Here is a 23,186-nt window from a genome sequence, read left to right on the forward strand (position 1 = left end):
AATTCCACAACATGAAGACATGGACAGAGGAAGACCTGGCTCCTTGGTTTACTCTCCGTGCTTGCATGAAGAAGAGGCAGGACCAAGAACCAATGAGACAATTGTGAAGAAGAAGAAAAAAAAATAAAGGGGTAATCCCAGCCAGTGTGGTTGCCCTGCAGAGCCCTGGGAGAAAGGATAGAACAGTCAATAAACGATAAACTAGGACAGTTGGTTATCCCTTGGGAAAAAAATGAAGTTAGATTTCTTCTTTGCTTTAGCAATGAAATTCACTCTAAGTTAAGTAAGGTATGAAGAATAACATTTTTAAACTTTTAGAAGACAGCATAAGAGAATATTATTTTGGTCTCAAGGTAGAGAAAGATTTCTTAAACAAGACACAAAAAAGTATGGATTGTTAGAAAAAGACTGATAAATCTGAGCCCATTAAAATAAAAACCTATATTCAACAGGAACACACAAACAAATTTAAATTCAAGCCACAGACGAAGAGATTTACAAAGCATACAACCGATAAAGGGTTGCATCCAGAATTTGTAAAGAACTACCACAAATCAAAAAGAGCAAAATAACCCAGAAGGGGAAAAGGGCAAAGAATACGAATGGGTGATTCACAGCAGAGGAGCCCTAGATGGCTAATAAATATGTGAAAAGATGTTCAAAATCACTAGCAATTTAAAACACTAAGGCAGCATTTCATACACCACAGTGGTGACATGAATAGAGCTGATAATACCTTGTGTTGTCAAGGGCGGAGAAAATAGGGAACTATTCAGTGCAAATGCTAGGAGTGAAAGCAGTCATTTTAGAGGGAAATTGAGCAATATCTGCTGAAGTCAGAGAGGAGATGGAGCTTTGAACACAGGAACAGGGGATGGTTTTAAAGCAGCAGCAGGAGCTTGGGAAGGCCCACCTCTCCGGTCCTGGATCCTGTGCTTTCTGTATCTGGGAAGCTAGGCCGCCCCCACCCAGGGCAGCAGCGAGAAGGGGCGCTCCAGAGAGAGAAATTAGATGTCCTGTCCAACAATATGTGCAGGAAACCCTCGGGAAAGAGGTTGATGATCTGGGGTAAATTGTTTTTACCTCATAATGGGGCTTCCATCGGGCATGGGAGAAAGGTTTGGAAAGGAGAGAGGAAAGCCAGCATGTATGGGATCCGAGGCCTTCATTACAGGCCTTGGAGGCATTTGGTGGGGGAGGGGGAGGTACCTGCCCTATAGATCCCCCAGAGCGTGTCCTGGCCAGTGTAGGCTGGGTTTCCAGAGTGCTGGCATCTGGTCCTCAGTTGCTGAGGTCTGGGCTGACTAAGGCTCAGTGGGAAGGGGGAAGTGGGGAGGGAGAAGGGGAATGGAGGGATTGTGATTTATTTTTAATGTGTGTGTGAATCACAGGAAGGACTGATGGTGAGACAGGAAAGTTGTGTAGGACAGAGAAAGCATAGGGGGAAGGTGGGTGTGTGGAGGGAGGAATGGTGCCTCTGGGTGGCTCACCCACGTGCCTCAAGTTCTTAAGAAAGTGGACATGGAAAAAATGATCTGCTCTCTACCCAGTGTCATGCACATGAGAGTAGAAAGCAGGAGTGTTGAGCCAGAAGCTGGTAGGAGCCTGGGCCTCTCCACAAAGTACGGTGCAGCCTTTGTCCATATCCTCCCAGAGCCGAGTGGCCGGGATGTGGGTTAGCGCTCTGTGCCGAGATCCAGATGTGATTCAGGGCAGAAGCCAGCCAGAGTCCTTTCACTTGTGACCAAAGGCAGCCTCACCTGATTTCATCGTTGTTTTTAAGCCATCTTACAGCTCAGTATGCTGTTAAGAACATCAATTTTAGCCCGAAAGGGAAGCCTAACCCCATTCATCAATAGCCTTCTCTCCAGCTTCCCCCACCGGCCAAGATTCCTCCAAGTGTGGTCCCAGGACCACCCACGGGAGAGAGCCCCTGCTCCCAGCCTCGCGGCTGGAATGTTTATCAAGCCCCCCTGTGCTCTCTGCACTGTTAGACAGCACGCTGTTGGAATGCCCTCGTGCTGTCCTTTCTCCTTAATAGGTGCTCCTTATTTCCTCCATGACCTTCAGTCATTCACTTACCAGGAGCCATGAGAATGGAGGATCTACAAGAAAAAAAAAAAAAAAAAAAGCAGATATGTCTGTTTTACTCACTGATAGATCCAGATTCTTAGAAGAGTACTCACATAGTAATTGCTTAATAAATATTTGATTTTTGGATTTTGTAAGTTTTTTTTGTTGTTAATCCTTGCCGGAGGATATTCTCCCATTGTTTTTTAGAGAGAATGGGAGGGAAGCAGGGAGACAGAGAGAGAAACTTCAATGTGAGAGAGACACATGGATTGGTTGCCTCCCACACACATCCTGACCTGGGATGGGGGATGGAGCCTGAAACCAAGGTACACGCCCTTGATCAGAATCTAACCTGCGATCCTTCAGTTCTTGAGCCAACATTCTATCCACTGAGTCATGCTGGCTAGGACAATAAACACTTGTTAAATAAAATGTTTTTTGAATGCTTACTTTGTGCCAGGCACTGGCCTAAGCACTGGGGATGGGATACCCCACAAACCAGGCTGGCCCAATGGGTTCGTGGCCTTGGGTGTTTGAGGGAGCTTAGTAGGGGACAACAGACTTGGCAGACTAAACCAGCAATTAGTATAAAGCATAAAGAGTATGATGAAAAAGGGTGGTGAGAATAATACTAGGGTTTGTGGTTGTGAATCTGAAGGCTACTGAGCTCTTGCCAATATTGTGCATGGTAATTGTGTTACCGATTGACTCTCCCATATTTATCATTCAGGTGCAGATGTCCCCCCACCTTGCACTGGTACAGACACATGGGCACTCACACACTGTCAGACCCAAGAAGACTCAGGACAGGGAGGTGGGAGGCAGACTGGACCGCCCCACTCCCCACCATGAGAATAACAGAGCGATACAAAGAGTGTAGAGAGCTGCACGCCATCCACAGCATGAGGAGATGAGGACGGAAGTCCAGGACCATTTCCATGTCAATGTCAGCTGGAGGTGGGCACTTTCCCAGTCTCTGTGGCATTCAGAGCCTCACTCAGAGTAACAGGCAGTAAATTCCAGAAAGTCAACACCGAGGTGGGCTTGCTGGGAGCACAGCAGAAAGGGGGTCGTAAGAAGTCGGCGTTCCCATGGTGCAGCCAGCTGCTAGAACGTTTATGGCCAGGAGTGAGCATGAGTATGGAGCCAGTGTCACAGGGAGAAAGACACATCTATGTGGGGTGATCCTGCCCACTTCATCCCTCAGTTTCCCTTTGCTATTCCTCTTGGTACTCCACCTCTTCCTGAAGGCAGGTTCCCTTCTCTGAATTTTTTAAAAATATATTTTATTGATATTTTACAGAGAGGAGGAAGGGAGAGAGATAGAGAGCTAGAAATGTCGATGAGAGAGAAACATCGACCAGCTGCCTCTTGCACACCCCCTACCGGGGATGTGCCCGCAACCAATGTACATGCCCTTGACTGGAATCGAACCTGGGACCTTTCAGTTCGCAGACCGACTCTCTACCACTGAGCCAAACCGGTTTCAGCCCCTCTCTGAATTTTTAATTAAAAAACAACAACCCTTGGTATGTAAGCCTTTTGCTCCCTTTCCTTTGACTGCCAGCTATGAAAATTGTCCTCACCCATGCTCCCCTTTCCTTGAAATCCATAGCTAAGGTCAATGTCCACTTAAAATAATCAGATTTTCCTACGTATTTTGTTTCCTGTTTCTTCTTCTTGTTTTAAAACATTTTTTTTAAAAATTTCTATTTTAACAGCTGTACTGCAACTGTTTTTATTCTTGACGGCTGTCTTACATTTTTGGGAGTTTTATGCAGATGTAAATTATGAATAAATAGAATACATGCGTCCATTTTTCTCCCAACCGCCAACTCCTTAACTCCCCTGCGACTGCAGTCACACTGCCATGTAAACACTGCCTCTTACTTGGGCCTTCCCCCAGTCTCCATAATAACCCTTTGTCCCTCTTCACTGTAGGCACCAACAAGCTCTTGGAACCTCTCATTCCCTTCATTTTCTCCTTGCTTCCCACTCGCTGGCCTGGCCTCTAAGTTTAGTCTTCAGCATTCTGCCTGGCTCTGATGCTTCACTCTGCCTCCCAGATCTTGGCCACCACGACACCTGTCCCACTTGAACGGGATCAGAGTCACCTTTCTGTCCACAAAGGATTCCTCCAGGGAAACCAAGCATTTAGTCAGGGGAGACCTAAGTGGGACTTAGTTCTGGGATTCTTACTCCCTGGCTCCCAACCCCAAGCAATGAAATAACTCAACGGGGGCCTCCCTCTGTGTATGTCTGTCCTGCTGCTTGGTAAATGTGTGCTCACTCATTTATAACGGAGGCTTTCAAGCCCAGCATCGCTCATCCTGCTGTTTGACAGTTGTGCCTCCCAAACTCTTTGAATCTTAAATTAGTGTCACTACAATGGTGTGATTCATTGCTCTCACTCTCTCTCAAGATTCTGGTTGTTGTTTTTAAGCAGCTCTTCCATTAAGGTGGAAGGCCAGCATACAACACACACAATATGTGTCAGCCAACCTCCCCACCGGGCTCTGTGGGTGGTCCAGCCTTGTGCTCCAAACACAGCCTCTGAGATGGGGAGGGAGTTATGCTTGTTTATCCTTTCCTGAAACTTAATTTTCAGTGGGTGTCCCTACTTGTCCACATGGGTTATAGGGATTGTACTCTCCTTCCCTTTCACTAAAGAATAATTTTAAAATTTTTTAAAGGGTGCAATTGTCCATCTACTATACTGACTGTGAGTTCTCTTGTTGCAAAGGTAGATTTTGTCTTGGCCCAATTTGACTAAAACAGAGCATGAAAATCACTCATTCACTCAACAAATGTTTGTTGAAGAGGCTCTGTTTTTATGACCTGGGAATATACCTGCGAATTCTTTGTGGATCTTATACTCCATTGAAGAGAAGACAGACAATAAAACATGCAGGCATGAGATAATATTAGCTCACACTGAGTGTTCTAAAGAAAAATAAAATAATGTTAGAGAAAATAATCAAGAAAGACCCCTCTAAGAAGGTGTTATTTGAGCAAAGATCTGAATGAAATTAGGAATCCTTCTCCATGGCAGACATCAATAATCAATCACAGCCATCAATTCTTTTCCATGGATTCATACAATTCTCACAGCACTCCAAGCCAACACTGCCATTTGGCTGGTGTCAAGTTGTAGAATTAGAACTATTTTCCATCCTGTTCCAAAAATGCCTTCCTTTGTGAAGCAAGGAGAAAAGTGTAAAATAGAGAATGATTTAGGTACCAGCTTTTACAGTACTCATCCTTGTTCAGAGCTTAAAGATGCAGGACTGATTGTCTTCTCCCTTCTTTTGTCATAAATACAAAATATACCCATTCCTTCACAATGCTTATTTTGTATGTCTGAGTTTATAATTCAACTCTCAAGTGTTTTTTGACCTGTTCACACCACTTACCTCGGCTGATTAATCCTGACTACTGGTCTTAAATCATAGATGTTGTTATGCCAGAGGCATATTCTCAGATCTCAACCCAAAGCACATTGTAAGTAGCATGTTTTCCCTGACAAAATCCATTTTCACAAGTAAAACATTCTGTGCATACAGCTACATTTTATTAATTCATTTATGGAGGACCTACCGGATGTCAGATATAAAGCTTTAAAGATTGATAAGAATATAATGTCTTATTTAAGTCTTATACAAATGCCAATGGACAATAAAGTGCTATAGAAGGGGAGATTCAAGTCATCTTAAGACCATGACTACAAATCACCGCCTCCGTGACAGCCAGTGACTTCCAGTTGCCACCCAGTGTCAGTCTTCATTCTATTTGACGTCTACTTAACCCTGAGGATCATTTTTTTCTTCTCTCCAGTGGCCTCTGCCAGTTCCTATGACTAAGCACTATCCTGCTCTTTATTCTCCACATCCTTCCTCTTGTGGACCTCAGTCTCTAACAGAGATTTAATACCATTTTCATGCAAATGGCTCTCAAATATTTATCCTTGGTTATAACTTCTCTCCTAAGTTACAGTACACCAAAATATCATTCTGGAAACTGAGATTCTATATATTTAAAGTCAAACACATCACCACTGTATTTACCTAATCTTTTGTATTGCAAGTGAAAAATCTAACTTAAAGTAGCTTAAGTGGGCAATGAGGAATATTTGCCTCTGTAACCGCAAGAGCCCTGAGCTCAATCTAGAAACTCAAATGGTGTTGTATAAAATTGACTCTCTTCTTTACCTCCCACTCTTCCCCTTCTTTTCTCTCTCCTCAACCCTTTTCACCCACATCCCCTATCTTGTTTGTGTGTGTGTGCACATGTTGACTTCTTTGTTCTAAGTCAGGCTCTACTTTCACTACCTTAGTAAACTTATAGTTGAATTTCATTGGGCTAACTTGAAACTGGCCATCCTGTATCCAATCACATAACTAAAGTGTGGAAATGTTAAATGTTTTTTAATAAATCAAAAAGTGTATTATTACCAATCAGTAGTTTCTGAGGGCTTTGAAAAATATTTTAAATGAAACTATCCTCAAGTGTTATTGATCTTACTAATATTTTAATGATATCACAGGTTTAAATAATTTAGACTTCAACAACTTCATTTCTCTTTGACTTCCTCTTTCTCTCCATTGTCTCCCATCCATCAACATTTAATCAGTTGTCAGATCTTCTAGATTCTGTAACAAAACTATAGCAAAAATCTTCTGCCTAAACCCTACCCTTTTAAGCCAGAGTCTCTCACATCTGAGAACATCTTGTATATCTATAAAGGACTTTGATAATTTATTGACATCATAGAATTTATAATCTACTGGAGGAGGCAGACAGTTAAATAAGAAATTACCTGTCAAATACCCCTCACGTACCAGGGACAGAAAGCAGTTAAACTCAATTGACAAATTGCCTATCTCTCTACTTGAGTATGTCAAGGTTGATTCATGGGATTCTATTTCATATCCAATCAGGAAACACTGGCATTCTTACAATCCTTCACACTTTCAGAGTTAGACAAAGGGGCAACGTTGCAGCACCTGCTGCCTTCCTGGTCCCTAGAGAAGTCTTGCCTATGGTCCCGCCACCTAAAAGGAACTGGTGGTTGTGGCCTGCAGGCATCTTGGGAAAAGGGACATTGTGGATCCTTGTACCCACATGCGAGTTGGTTCAGAAAGTTTGAAACTGACTCAGATATTTGGAGAGAACCTCCAAAAGTATCTTGGTATTTTCATGCTTTTAAATTCACATTGTTCATAAATAATTTGAATTGCGGGATCTGTTGCAGACCACAATTTCTGAAAAAGCCTCAGGAATTCCAAGGTCTGGAACACAAGCAGGAACTCACTCCAAATTTCAGTTTCAATCTGTGTTTTGCATGATTTAATGATTTAAGAAGGTATTTCCCCAACTGTGTTCTGTGGACTCCTGATCCCAGGGAATGGTAATTAGGGATCTGCAGGACATAATCTGAGAAATGTTCTTAAGAGATATTGTTCTGTTTGGTGAATAGTTTCTGGAATAAGGTCATAATTTTGAACTCTAAGGGTTGTATCTGCAACAAACAAATGGTTGCCAAGGATACCACAGTATGCAAATGACAAAAAATACAATGAACAGATGGATTCTTAGTTGGAGGGATGAAAATTCATCTGAATGTAAGAGGCAGGTGGAAATAAATATTCTGATTGGAAGAGAATTCACCGGTTTTATATGGCTGGCAAAAGCACACCCTTATAACTACTATAAAGGTATTCTTCCTCTCTTCTTTTTCCACTGGAGATATCACTAAGTTCAGATAGACACCTGGGTGGAGTCCATTTGAAACCTGACTCTAGTTACTGCAACTATGTCTCATCCTCCAACTCCTCAGTCATTTAGCCCTTTCTCTTCCCTCCTCACCCCTCCCCCTGTTGACTTTCAGCCACATTCCTTGGGCAGTTCTTCCTTCCCTAAGGGATTACAACTAGTCCTTGGGTGCCTTTTCCAAATGCTTTCTAACACATCCGTCTCAGTTAGTTTAGCTACATGTCCTAATATCCTACACTCTAAACTTCCTCTCACAACTTGACCTCTTCCTCTTACCCAGCTTGCCTATAGGAACTCACTATATTTTGGGAGACTTTAAGGTGAAGTCTATGATTCTTCTACAAGCTAAGGAGCGCAGGGCTGATAAATGTATAGGTTTCCTATGGCTGCTATAATAAATTAACACACACTTTAGTGGCTTAAAACAACACAGATTTACTATCTTATAGTTCTGGAGTTCAGAAGTCCAAAATGAATTTTATGCGGCTAACATCAAGGTGTCGACAGAGCTGCTTCCCTCTAGAGATTCCAGGGGACACTTTGTTTCCTTGCTTCTTCCAACGCTACTAGCCTTCCTTGCCTTATGGCTGCATCACTGAAACCTCTTCTTCTGTCATCATATATCCTGTTTGATTCTGACCCTTCTGCTTCCCTCTTCTAAGGACCCTTGTGATTACATTGGGCTCACCCAGATAATCCAAAATAATCTCACATCTCAGGATTCTTAATTTATCTCATCCAGTATGGCTCAGTGGTTGAGCATTGAACCAGGAGGTTGGGGCACATGCCCAGGTTGCAGGCTTGATTCCCAGTAGGGGCATGAAGGAGATAGCCCATGGATGATTCACTCTCATCATTGAGTTTCTAACTCTCTTTCTCTGAAATCAATAAAAACATATTTTCAAAAATATATATATCCTTAATTTAATCACATCTGTAAAGTTTCTTTTGCCATGTAAGGTACTCTATTCACAGGTTTCAATTTTTATGGTCATCATTCAGCCAACCACAGTTGTGGGGGCGGGGGGAGGATAGAATTCTGCACTAATCCTGTTCTCTGTTGATATTTCCAGGCCATTACTCTATAACAGGTATCAATAAAGTTTTCCCCTAAAGGGACAGACAGTAAAAATTTTAGGCTTTGTGGGCCCTGAGGCAAAATCGAAGCTATTATGTCGGTACTTGTATAACCATTTGAAATGTAATTATTCTAAGATATAAAAACCATTCTTAGCTTGCACGTGGCATCTAAACAGGTGGTGGGCTGGATTTGGCCCATAGACTAGTTTGCCAAATTCTAGTCTCTTATAAAATATTTTCTTAGAAGCTCATGTCATTCAAATCTCCTTTACTTTAAACTGCTGGGGATGGCCAAACATATTGATGAATTACTCACTTGGAGAAATATCTCAAATAACAGGAACTGCCTCTTGAGTCCTGAATATGCAAAAATCTAATTCTGCAAAGTAACTGTAACATCATAAAGAGAAAATAAATTTCTGTTCATGCATCTCTCCTTTTTTTCCAAAGTTCCTCATTCAGAAATGCATTCTTCCCATTCAAGGAATTCACTCACAAATATACAGCTATTGCATGGAGTGGAAACAGTTTTTCCATTAAAAGACATACATAAGGCTTGGTGTCATAACATGGTATAAGATATCAGGTACTCTGCACAAAAAGACCAGAAACTATGAAAAAAATGTAAATTAACAGGAGTACAAAGGAAAATCTTTAGCTCATCGCCACATCTTTTTGACTATGTGGAGCTGGTTGTGCAATTCTGAGTCTGAATGGACTCCCCAGTATGGGGCCTGGCTTTAGGCCCAGATAAATCTTTCTTCTTAGTGCCTCTGAGTTCCTTGTGTTTCTCAAATGGGAGTTGGAAGTGCAAGTCACTTTTTTTTTTTTTTTTTTTTTTTTTTTTTTTTTTTTTTTGTCACTGTTAGTCCCAGTTCTCTTCCTACTTCTGAAGGAAAGAAAACAAGAAGGAAAGATGGCCAGGAAAAGAGATTTGCATCTGGCAGGTCCCTCTTGCACTGATTGAATGATGTTTTTTTCCAATACAAAGGAGATTTTAAATGCATCTGAGGGTCAAGTGCCTCAGATCAAGTGAAAGTAAGACGATCTTGAAAGTAGGAATAAAAAGGATAAATGATGTGACTACTTTGGAGGAACAAGAGGCACACTCCCAATGGTTAAGCTTTAAAACATTCCCTTTACTTCCTCAAGCCAGAGGAACTAGAAAATTGATCATCAATAAGGTTAAGAACAGCCACTGTAATTTCAAGAAGGAACATCCAACCCTTATGAACCTGTAAGAACTTTGTACAGCTCTCAATGCTGAACCGAACTTGAAAAGTACAATGATAGGCATACCACATGGTCACATACGAATTGATGTAGAAGAATTGATGGGAGAATCTAAAGTTGAAAGACACAAGGGAATGATTAATTAACTGTAGAGAAAGCAATAAGTGTCACTTAGGGAAGACTGCTGTAATCCATTGGGCAGATCTGGTCACATGGCCACAGCTAACTACAAGAGAGACTGGGAAATGCAGCCCATCGATGTGGCCAGGAGGCAGAGGAAATAGTGTTTGGTGAATACATCAAGGCTTTACTACAGTTCAATAAGTAATTGCTGAAAGCATATGATGTGGCAGGCTCTTTGTATCCTACTGGGACCCAAGAGAATAAGACAGAGTCCCTGCCTTTGAAGCACAGAGGGATAATTTCACAATAAGGTGATAAGAGCAATGATCATAACAAGCACAATACATGGAAACTTAGAGGATGAGACTAGCTCTGCTTGGAGAAGGCGTGGATGTGTCTCCCTGGTAGATGAGACTCATGCTGAATCTTGATGATGGGTAGAAGAGTGGGAGAAATAGATTGGGGGAAGGTGTTTTAGGCAAAACAATGATCAGACTAGATCATTCTGTGTGGAAGAAGCAATTCAATATTATTGGAGTTGCTATAAGCAATTCAATATTATTAGAGTGAAAGAAATGGACAGGAAAAAGCAATTCAATATGATTAGAGTGGAATGAATGGGCAGGAAGGAGGAGCAGGAGATGAAACGTGGGGAGCTGGCATGTTATTTAGAGGCATTTGAAGAGTTTCAATAAACAACAGGAAGAAAGTTGGGTGGGGAAGGGATGGGCACATGGGCAGCGACACATTTAATAGAGATCACTTTGGTATCTATATTCAGGGTGATATGGAAGGAGACAAGACTCAGAGAACAGTTTAGAAGTTTTTACAAGTGTCCAGGCAGGAAATAATAAGGGTCTGAATTAGACTGTAAAGAAATAATTGATGCAAGAAATACAAATAACTTAAAATTGGGAAAATTTGCTAATTGGTTATATGTGAAGGTTAAAATAGAAGAGACTGGAATCAGTCCCAGACTTCTGACTTGGGTAACTTTACAACTTGTCTTGTCATAACTGACATAGAAACATAAACCTATAAAAATATGGATAGAGCAGTAGGTCTTGGAGAAGGTGAGTGCAGTTTGGAGAATTGTCCAGTCATATATTGCATGGCAAACTACTTCGAAACTTAGTGGCATAAAACAACCACCGATTTATTATGCTCATGGATTCTGCAGGCCAAGATACTGGACGGGGCTCAGCAGAAATGCTTAAGTCTACTCTACCACATCTGGGGCTTTAGTTTGGAAGAAACATATGGCTGGAAGGAATCATAAGGAGATTTTTTCACTCACAGGCTGGGGCTTTGATGGAATGGTTGGAAGGCTGGGTTCAGCATTATAGGATGGTTAGCAGCATCCTTGCCCTCTACCTACAAGATAACAAATGCATCCAACCCACCAACGCACTTGTGACAACCAAAATATCTGGCATTGCCAATATTGAAGGACAGCTATCTCCTATTATAGCCATTTGAGGACCAGTGGGCTATATGTACCTGAAACTTAGCCAGGACTGGAGAAGGACTTTGCAAATCATCAGCATGTAGGATGTTGTGAGAGCCACTGCAATCTATGAGATGTCTTGGGATATTTGGAATGAGAAAATTAGAGGGTCAAGGCTAGAAGTACAGACCCATATTGAAGAGGGTAAGAAAAGGGGATAACAGTAAGAAAGATTTTAAAAAGTGCTCACTTTAGCAGCACATATACTAAAATTGGAACAATACAGAGATTAGCATGGCCCCTGCGAAAGGATGACACGCAAATTTGTGAAGTGTTCCATCTTTTTATGAATATAAATAGATCCAGAGACAAGAAGCATGAAACAGACTGTCAAACCTCAGAGGGAAATCGGGGGGGGGGGGGGGGGGGCAGGAGGGAGTGGTAGTGGTAGTGGTAAAAAGACTTGTATGCATGCATATAAACATAACCAATGGACACAGACACTGGGGGAGGGCATGTGCAGGAGAAGGGGTGGCCGAAGAGAGGTCACTGGGGGGGAAAGGAGACTTTTGTAATATTATGTGTAATACTTCGAAGAATAAAGAATTAAAAGAAAGATTTTAAAAAATCAAGAGAGATAGTAGGAGAGCCAAGAAAGAAAGGAAAGGGTGGTGCAATGGCTATTGCTAGTGTCTGCCCAACACCTTATCTCTACTCTCTCCTTAGACAGACCCATCTGCTGGGCCACAGTGGTTGGTCCACGGATGGCCACACTACAAAAGATAGGCCAAGTAGTCCTTCCCTGTGATTTTAACTTTGAATCTTGAAGCAGGATGTTTCTTTCTTTTATTTCCTTGTATTGGAATGATGTTAATAAACCCAGAAGTGCCTATGGGATGCTCCCTGCCAATGGTGAAGGTTCAGCTGGGTGGGTTTCCACGTGCCATGAGCTGATAATGACCACTTGCACCTTGCAGCACAAGAAGAGGCTCTTAAGGGAAATTGGTGGGAGCTTTCTAAGGCACCCACACTTCCTCACGTCTTCTCAGATGCTGAACTGTCAGCCAGTGCTCCTCTGTGGAATCATGGAAGACAATCAGGGAAGCTGCACTGAAAACATCCCTTTCGTGCTGACTTCTCAACTAAGTAAATGGTGAATCTCTCCTCCTCTCTCTCTCTCTCTCTCTCTCTCTCTCTCTCTCTCTCTCTCACACACACACACACACACACACACACACACACACACACACAGACACACACTATGTGAGCTGTGTGGGAGCTTGCTCAGTAGCAAGCAATCCAACACAGAATACTGTACACACGTTATAGTTTCATCTGAAGTGGAAGAAAATGAGATCAGCAACCGAGAGAAGCAGAGCTGAGAGCTGAGAAAGACTAACCTTTTTGATAACATTCGAGCCTTAAGACCAAATCATCCCTGAAGCCAGATCCCTTCCTGGTTATGTAAATCAACAAATGCTGTTAGGTATCTTTTTTTTTTTTTTTTTTTTTTTGCAAATTAAAGTGTCCTAATATAGAAACTGAAACCAGGAGTGAATGACAGACCTACATTATAAAACTGCTTCTGTCAAGACAGGCAAGGTAACAGTGGAGGTTTCCCTGTCTTTGGCTGAAAAGCTGGAATCCTGGCATCTAGAAGTAAAGCAGTGGAAGTGCTACATAGTGCATTTCCCCCAATCAAAGCCCCCAACACCCTAAAAACGGAAACCTCATGACCTTGGTAGAAAGGCATCAGGATATTGGAGAACTGGGAAGGCCAGGTGCCCCAGAGTCTCCCCATACACCTCCACCATGGCCGTCCCAGTAGCCGCTGCTTTACAAGGGCCGTATCCCTCCCCATTGCCAGCTTTGGGTGCATCCAGGGGATGGCAGCAGCTCCCCATTGTTCCATTTTCCTAAGAGCCAGAGGCGAAGATCGATCTGTTCACCTGAAGCCCAGGGGAGTGGGATGGTTCCTGCGCTGCTGTCCAGGGACTGAAACCACAAGGTTGGGGCCCAGACTCAGAGATGCTAATTTTGGTAGTTGTTACTAGCCAATGGAGCCCCCTTCCCCCAATGAAATAATTGGGCCAGCCACTGAGGACTTCAAGCACACTGTATGGCCCCCTTGTCAAACAGAGAATTGTGATCGTTCACTTCAAAGACAGCCCTCCAAGCCTTCAAGCCCCTGTCTCAAGAGAGCAGTTGCTAAAGTAGTGGAGACCTCAGAGACACCTCGTTCAGCAAGGGCCATTGCTCCATTTCCCAGTTTCTCCATTTCTCCCAGCAGAGGAGTCTCCAGTCCGTCCTCTCAGGCATGGTGATGAAGCCAACGGAGGGTAGGAAGGCTCTGAAGCATCCAGACTGTGGGACCCACTGTCTGTCTGGATGCTTCAAGAGAAGGGAACAAGGGACAGAATGCACGACTCTATCAGGCTGGTGGAGGTGCTTTCTCTTCCTTCCCTGCCAACTTCTCTCCGGGGGGGATCGCCATTAGGTAATTCTCCTAGTTCTCTGTCTGCCTCACAATGAGTCAACGGGACTGTAACTTTAACACATAACCAACAAAAATGAAAAGCTCCTAGTCACCCAGGGGCCACTGGCCCATGTTCCAGTTTCTCCATTTCTACCAATCCTCCAGTTATCTGACAAAAGGGATGCCACTGAAGGTAACCACAGAGACAGGCATGAAACCAAAGAAGATTTTATGTAACATTTATTTTTTTTTTTCTCCCATCCTAATTTTGGCTTTATTCCTCACCTCCCATTTCAATTCTTTTCTTGGAAATCCAAACTTGTGGGGTGATGTTTTTTTTGTTTTTGTTTTGTTTTGTTTTTATATAACAACATGTTTAAAATCATGATTATCTAAAGTCGTAACAAAATTTTCCGCTCTCCAAAAAAAGGGGGGGGGGGGGGCACAGCTTTTATTCTTATGCAGCATTTTCAAAATACCCATGTTAATATATATCTTTTATAAACTATTTAAAATAGAACCCTTCATCCTTTGAGGTTACTGACATTTGTCTAGTTCACTGACACATCCCCCACATAATACATTAATTCTATTCATTTTCATGAATGAAGTGGAAACTATACTAAAATATAGGATTTTAATCCCTGAGGTGCCAGTTAAAATGGACGAGGTTGCAATTGCAACACAGGTTTTTTTTTTTTAAAAAAAATCAGCCTTAAATAACGAGCATGGCTCATGCTATCGGCATCAGAATCCCTCCACGGCATGGAGTCACTTAGAAAAAACTGCGTCTACTGGCCGGGCCACCTTCACCCTGCAGCCCCTAGCCCTGGCGCTAGGCACAGCTTTCCTTTCCTAAAGGAAGAACACGCGGCAATGAAGTCTGCGGGAACTTGTGGGATCCTCCGACATCAAGAAGAAACCACGGTCCTGGTTCTCTAACCTCCATCCACGTTGTTGGAGAGGGATTTTCAGCACCATTCCAAGACCCGGAGACGTGGAGGGACCGACTTGGGTTTTCTACGTCGCCATACATTTTAGTCAAAAAGAGGAAGCGGTCCTCCTGGCTCGAAAGTGGGGGTGCCCTGCTTGTCTCCGAGGTCCGAGGGACCCCTTAGCACAACTGCGTTCAGCGCTGCGCCCACCCTCCCTGCAGCCCCGCTCCCCTCCTCCCTGCGGTGCGGGGTCCTGCTCCCTGCGGTGCGGGGCCTGCACGGACCCTAGTAGTAGCGGTTCAGGCTGCGGGTCCCCGGCACCTCGGGCTGCCCGTTCATCCAGATCTCCCTGATGATGCGCTCCCGCTCCTCCAGCCGCTGCGCGCGCTCCAGCTCCTCCGCTGACGTGAAGACGTTCTTGTTCAAAGTCCTCTCGAAGCGGCGGTGCCTCCGGACCGAGATGTCCGAGCTGCCGGCCTCGCTGTCGCTGCTGTCGCTGCTGTCACTGCTGCTCTCCTGGTCCGGCAGGAACTTCTTCCGGGCACGGGGCCGCCGCTGGCAGTCCGCGCGGCAGGACAGCCTCACCACCAGGGCAGCCAGGGTGAGGACCAGCCCGATGCACACGCCCGACACGAAGTACAGGGCCGCTCGCTCAGGGTTTTCTGCGGGAGGAGAGAGGAGAGAGAGCATTGGAGCGGTGGCCGCTCCAGCCCGCCTTGGACACCTCTCGCCAGGCGCCAAAGCCTGTAGAGGTACAAAGATTGCCTTCCCACGTGACCAAATGCACAAGGCATTCAAAATATAATTATCCCCCCAAGGATGAATCTGGGTAAAGAGTGTATGAGATTCTTTTCCTGTTCTTGCAACTTTAAAGTTGAAATTATTTCAAAAGGTTAAAGGAAATAAAAATATCGAACACCATGATAAGCAAGCTTAGATATCATTTCATGAAGAGGTGTACTACTTTAAAGCTTATTTTGGCTTATACTAGAAAAATGTTTGCCTTTGAATTTACTCCTACAACTTCCTGAATAACCTATTAATCACATTTTGGGGGCTTCTTTCTTCTTTCTTCTCCCCCTCCTTCATCCTTCCCCTCTTTCTTCCCCCACCCCCTCCTCCTCCTTCTTTATGATGACAAATCTAAAGATTGCCACCCCACTGTGTCACAAGATGGCTGCCACGAGATGGCTGGCAGGGGAGGGCAGTTGGGGGCGAACTGGCCAGCAGGGGAACAGTTAGGTGTCAGTCAGGCTGGCAGGGGAGCAGTTAGTGGGCAATAAGGTTGGCAGGCAGAAGTGGTTAGGGGCAGTCAGGCAGGCAGGCAGTGAAGAGGTTAGGAGCCAGTAGTCCTGAATTGTGAGAGGGATATCTGACTGCCGGTTTAGGCCCAATCCCACCGGCAGTCAGACATCCCCAGAGGGGTCCCACATTGGAGAAGGTGCAGGCTGGGCTGAGGGACACACACACCCCCACCCCCCATCTCCCCCACTCCTCCCCCCACCCCCACCCCCCCGCACAAATTTTGTGAGCCAGGCCTCTAATTTATAAATAAAGGCAAGGCCAAACTATCTTGTTTATTCTAAATATAGTATCACAGGCTTTGTCAACAAGTGTAGGCAGCTTCCAAGATACCCCCTACCTGTTGGTCTTACACTCTTATGCAAGTACCTCCCTTTGAGGGCTGGACCTAGTGGGCTAGACCCAGGGTCTTACTTCTAATAAATAGAACATAGCAAACATGATGGATGAATCTAAGATTAGGTGACATAGACTAACTTCCAATTTGCTTGTGCTCTTTCTCTGGCTTTTTCTTAGTTGCTCAATCTGATGAAGCCAATTGCCATGTTGCAAGCTGCCCTACAAAAGCCCACAAAGCAAGGAACTAAGCTTAGACCCTGGCCAACAGTCTGCAATGAACCGAATCATGTTAACAGCCATGTCAGTGAGCTTAGAAGTGAATCCCCTGGTGGAGTCTTGAGGTGGCCACAGCCCTGGCCTTGAAAGCAACCTGGTGGGAGACCTTGAACCAGAGAATCCGCTAAACCAAACCCAGATCCCTGACCCACAGACTCTGAGAGATAGTAAATGTATGTTGTTTTAAGTCATTAAGTTTTGAGGTCATTTTCCATGCAGTAATAGATAATTTATACTATCATGTATTGGAAGCTAGTGTAGTCATTTTGGAATGACCTCAACAGGTTAATTTGCAGAGGAGGAATTTGAGTCCTTCCTTGGTGAGAGAAGAAAATAATCATCTTATATCGTTTCTCGGCCTTTTGGCTAAGATCAAGTGCAGTATCTGTTCTTATCAGTTTAATATCTGATATGTCCTCTATCCAAGGACAATATATTAAATGGATTTTTGAAGCTGGGAGATGGAATAGGAGTTTGCTCCGTCCACTCCATGCATCGACCCGGTATTGCAGTACCTCCGGAAACGATGCACCCCCTTCGGGGATAAATTTAAAAAAAAAAAAAGAAAAAAGAAAATAAAATAATCATCCTATAGATAAGCAATAGGCTTAATGTGTCCAGTGATGATCCCTATATGATGTGCTCAACCGAATGAGAGCCTTTGGGTGAACAGCTTTCCCTTTGTAGGTAAGTATGAGAACATGGGACATGCCTGGCCTTGAGTCAGAGGGCTTGGTCAATCTGACAGGACCTACAACTGACACCAGTAAATAAGTTTTCCATAATCTATATTCACTGGTAATTATGAATTAAAATATACATTGTTTTCTAAATTTAAGAATGTTTCTTATAGAGATTTCCAGACAAATAAACAGCATTTTTTTAAACTTTATTTTTCATCCTCACCCTAGGATATGTGTATTGATTTTAGAGAGAGAGGATGGAAGAGAGAAATCAATGTGAGAAGAAATATCAATCGGTTGCCTCAAGTACATGCCCTGCCAGGGATTGAACCTTTGGTGTATGGGACAACTCTCAAACCAACTGTGCTACCCCACCAACGCAGCATTCTTTTTCCTTGTTGCAATAATGTTGTTTATGCAATCATTTTCTTATTGTTTCAGATTTTTCACTGTTATGATCAATGCTAGAGTCAGCATCTTTGTATACATCTCCTTATGTTCAAGAATTATTATTCTACAGGTTAGTTATCTAGAAATAGTTGCATCAAAGCACATAAGCATTTCAAAGTTTTATGCTTTTTAAACTGTACCCAAAAAGATTCTATCAATCTAAACACAGCATATTAAACATACGTCTTTATTATCCCTTCTCTCTGAAATCCCCACCAAATGATAGGAATGTAAATAGAATAAATAAAAATCAAAGAGTAGAGTAGATAATAATGTAGAAAACATAGTCAATAGAGAAACTTGATCTATAGCACCACCTTCTGGAAAATAAAAGAAGGGTTTCCAGAAACCAGCCAGGTGAGTTGTAAAAAGCAGAAATGACATAAAACTTAAGAATTTTCTTACAAGCCGAAACCGGTTTGGCTCAGTGGATAGAGCCACTGAGCCTGCGGACTGAAGGGTCCCAGGGTTCGATTCCAGTCAAGGGCATGTACCTTGGTTGTGGGCACATCCCCAGTAGGGGGCGTGCAAGAGGCAGCTGATTGATGACTCTCTCATCAATGTTTCTGACTATCTCTCTCCCTTCCTCTCTGTAAAAAAATCAATTATATATATATAAAAGATTAAAAAAGAATTTTGTTACAAGAAGCAAGAAGTGCAGAACAGGTATATAAATACAAGGTCAGAGAGTATCCCGGATATAACAGGATCAACAAACAGTGTACCCCATGTGAAGACAACTGGTAAAGATTTGAGGAGGTGTCCACTACATCAAAGGCAAAATCAGCAATGCAAAACTAAGGAACATGAAAAATAAATAAAACACGTCATCACCAAAAGATAATAATCTTCCAAATAACTGAGCTCAAAACATAGAATCTTGCAATCTAGTGGATAAAAAAATTTAATAGCTATTGTATTTTGATGAAACAGTGAGAGACAAACACAAAAGACAATTAAACAAAATCAGGAAAAGAAAATACATGAACAAAATGAAAAGTTTATCAAAGAGATAGAAACTATAGAAAAGAACCAAACAGAAATTCTGGAGCTGAAAAATTCAATGATTGGGAAAAAATCAATACAGGGAATCTGCAGCAGAGTAAATCAAATGGAAGACAAAATAAGTAACCTAGATGATAGAAACCTTGAAATAACCAAATTAGAGGTGAATGGAGGATGGGGAGAGGGAGGATGTAAAACAGTAAAGAAAGCCTACATGATCTATGGGATTCAATCTTATAAATATTAACATGATTTATGTTCCAGAAAGAAAAAAGAGGATGAAGCAGTCAGGAAGTTTATTTAAAGAAGTAGTAGCTGAGAACTTTCCAAACCTGGGGAGAGCCTCAGACATCCAAGTTCCCAAAGCTAATAGATCACCTTCTACCTCAACACAAAAAGACCTTCTCCAAGATACACTATAATGAAACTGTCAAAAATCAAAGAAAAAGAAAGAATCCTGAAAGCAGCCGAGAAAATATTGTAACCTTCAAAGGAACCCCCATTAGGCTTCCCACAGATTTCTCAGCAGAAACCCTACAAGCTAGGAAAGTAGAATGATATTTTCAGAGTGTTAAAAGGAAATAGTTGTCAGCCAAGAATACTCTATCTGGAAAAACTATCCAGATCTGAAAGAGAAATACTTTTTCCAGAGAAACAAAAGCTGAGGGACTTCATCACAAGAAATGCTGAAAGTTCTTCAAGCTGAAATTTTAAAATGCTAATTAGTGACATAAAAACATATGAAAGTATATAACACACTGGTAAAGGTAAATATACAGTGAGACTTAGAAAATTCTAGTTCTGTAATAGGATAGTGTGTTAGCCACTTAACTATAAGATAAAAGTTAAAGGAAAAGAGTAATAAAAGTAACTCAATTACTATAATCTGTTAAAAATATACAATATAAAAAGAGGTAAATTGTGACAGCAAAAGTATAAAGAGGGAAGTGAAAGGGTAGAACTTTTGAATGCATTCAAAGCTTTTCCTAATGCAGATGATGTTAGCTGAGGGCTTGGCATTTATGATTTTACTAAAGGTCCCATGAATGAAATTCATGCAGGGGGCTCAGCCCTGGCAGCCCCTTGCAGTCCTGACTTCGTCTAGAAGATTGTCTGTCCTGCTGCTCCATCTAATTAGCATATTAGCTCTTTATTATATAGGATTATATTGTGGTGTGTTCCTTTTATACCCTATTTGTTAAGGATTTTACCATCAAAAGATGCTGTAGTTTGTGAAAAGATTTTTCTACGTCTATTAAGATGATCAAGGACAAAGGAGAGGAAATCGCTATCTCACAGAGACACCTGCATTCCCATATTCATGGCAGCAAAATTCACAACAGGGGTCTTCAAACGACGGCCCGCGGGCCACATGCAGCCCCCAGGGGAGTCTGATCCTGCCCGCCAGGTTTTTTGGGCAGTGAGCGCAGCCAAGGTGTTACAGTAGGGATTAGTAGTTCATATAGTCCGGCCCTCCAGCTCTCTGAGGGACCGTGATCTGGCCCCCACTTTAAAAAGTTTGAGGACCCCTGATTCACAACAACCAACAATAGAAACAGCCTAAGTGTCGGTCAGCAGAAGAATAAAGAAAGAAAATTCAGCCATAAAAAGGAAAAAATTCTGCCATTTGCAACAACATGAATGGATTTGGGGAGCATTATGCTAAAATTGAGATAAATTAGCAAATCAAACACTGATACGTGGATTAAACGTTAAGCTCATAAAAACAGGGTAGAATGCTGATTTCCAGGGGCCGTGGGGCAGGGGAATTGGGAGATGTCGTTTAAGGGTACAAATCTGCAATTAGGAGGTAAGTTCTGGAGATCTAATGCATAGTGCAGTGATTATAACTAACAACACTGTATTACAGACTTCAAAGTTGCCTAAGAGCAGACCTTAATTGTTCTAGCATTAAACAGTGATAATAACTGTGTGACAGGCTAGAGGTGTTAGCTAATGTGATGATGGGACTCGTTTGCAATATATAAATGTATCAAATCAACACCTCGTGACTGTGGATCTACACGATATTATATATCAATTCTACTTCAATAAAAATAAATTAATGAATGCAATGAAGGAGGCTGAAACTGGCTCTGCCCAGTTGATATTCAGCAAGCACTGGGAGGATTGAGAAAGCTCTTGCCTCGAGGAGCTTAACATTCCAGCAGGGAAGCTGACCCGTTGGTGCCAGTACCAAAGGATCTCTGAAAACACAAAAGTGAGTGAAAAAGTAAAGTTGAGCCGAAACCGGTTTGGCTCAGTGGATAGAGCTGCGGACTCAAGGGTCCTGGGTTTGATTCTGGTCAAGGGCATGTACCTTGGTTGCGGGCACATCCCTGGTAGGGGGTGTGCAAGAGGTGGCAAATCGATGTTTCTCTCTCATCGATGTCTCTGACTTTCTATCCCTCTCCCTTCCTCTCTGAAAAAAACCAATAAAAAAAATATATATATATATATATATATATATATATATATATATATTTTTTTTTTTTTTTTTTTTTTTTTTAAAGTGAAACTAAGATATGGAGATCTGAGAGGGCTTTCTAGAAAAGATTTGCAAACCGATGCTTTTACCAGAGTGGAAACCCACCAGGCAGACCTGCATTTGAAGCCTCAGCTCAGCCTCATCTTTCAATCAAAAATAACACTACCTGCCTAGCCTGCTGAATTGTGGTAAAGGTTAAAGGTACAACAGGTGACCAGCATAAAGGGATTATTCGAGATCCTGGCAAAGAGAGGCATTAAGTAAAAAACTCACTGTTTTCTTTCTTTTTAAAAAATATTTTTTTATTGATTTCAGAGAGGGAGAAGAAGAGATAGAAGCATCAATGATGAGAGAGAATTAATGATCAGCTGCCTCCTGCACTCCCCCGACTGGAGATGGAGCCCACAAATACAGGCATGTGCCCTGACTGGGAATTGAACCTGGGATCCTTCAGTCTGCAGGCTGATGCTCTATCTACTGAGCCAAACCAGCTAGGGCTGTTTTCTTTCTTTCCTCCCTCCCTCCCTCCCATCCCCTCTCCCTCCCTCCTTTCCTTCTTTCCTTCCTCTATCTATCTATCTATCTATCTATCTTCTATCTACCTATCATCTCTATCTTCCTCTCTCCCATCCACCTATTTATCTAATCTATCTGTTTTCCTCCCTCTTTACCTCTCTACTTTCCTTCCTTCCTTTTCTCATCCCACCCTCTCATCTCTGGGAGTCTGTCTCATGTCTTCTTTCATATCCTGTCCTCACCCCACCTATTACAAAGGTTAACTTTGAAGGTGGTTACTAAACTGAACCTTGGAAGCCACTGTCCTCCCTCTAGCTTAACTAGTCCATCCTGTCCTGCTAGCGGATCAGAAAACATCCTCTTTTGCCTCCAGCAATCTCAGACGTGGACTCCCAGAGAAGCTTGAGAAAAGCAACCCCAGAGGACCGGGTCTGCGCGGTGACTCAGGGCGCATGTTCAGAGCTAATATAAACTGTTTTGTCTTCCTTCGTCATTCTTCTGCCAACATCAAAACTGTAGCTCTGTCGTGTGGTGTTTTTCCCTTCTCCGCTCCAGGTCACTTCCTCTTGGCCAGTGACCTACCCTGGTCTTGAGCGGATCCAGACAGCTGTTAATGGCCCAGGAAGCTGTGAGGGGAGGGCTATTGTCGTTGTCTTCCCTCCATAAATAAAAATAAATGTATTGCTATATCTTGCTTCCTGCAGGGTCATTGTTTTCCTGAGCAGGAAGAGGCTCTCGGCGGAGGTCCTGGGGCTAATATCATTTGCACCCCCAGGGTCAGACCAGACCATGCCCTGCAGACTCTCGGGGCCGGAGATCAGCACCAGGCCCTGGCCAGGTCTGCGGGTGGCCCTGCAGGTGGAACATGTATTTCCCTCCCTGAACTTTCTTGTAGGGCCCCGAAGCTTGTAATCCCTTCCGTGGAAAGAAAGAAAAAAGTGTTAAAAATAGGCCTTCACGATCATAATGGGAGCCTGTGTGGAATCAG

The 23,186-nt window shown here is 42.9% G+C and overlaps 1 protein-coding gene and 1 long non-coding RNA gene across 13 annotated transcripts in view; one reads left to right on the forward strand and one right to left on the reverse strand.

Moving 5' to 3' along the window:
* The window catches only part of LOC311631350, a 741,950-nt gene that overhangs the window by 678,412 nt on the left and 40,352 nt on the right, over window positions 1-23,186 (forward strand). The window lies entirely within an intron of this gene.
* EVA1A (eva-1 homolog A, regulator of programmed cell death) overlaps window positions 14,428-23,186 on the reverse strand; it is a 52,173-nt gene continuing 43,414 nt past the window's right edge. For all 3 annotated transcript variants that reach the window (XM_084901388.1, XM_084901387.1, XM_084901389.1), the window contains one exon: window positions 14,428-15,801. In XM_084901388.1, the coding sequence (XP_084757514.1) occupies window positions 15,425-15,801 (377 nt within the window). In that variant the 3' untranslated portion in view covers window positions 14,428-15,424. The remainder of the gene's footprint in view (window positions 15,802-23,186) is intronic.

Source organism: Pipistrellus hanaki (assembly GCF_964339955.1).
Source record: "Pipistrellus hanaki genome assembly, chromosome: 12".
Classification (NCBI taxonomy): domain Eukaryota; kingdom Metazoa; phylum Chordata; class Mammalia; order Chiroptera; family Vespertilionidae; genus Pipistrellus; species Pipistrellus hanaki.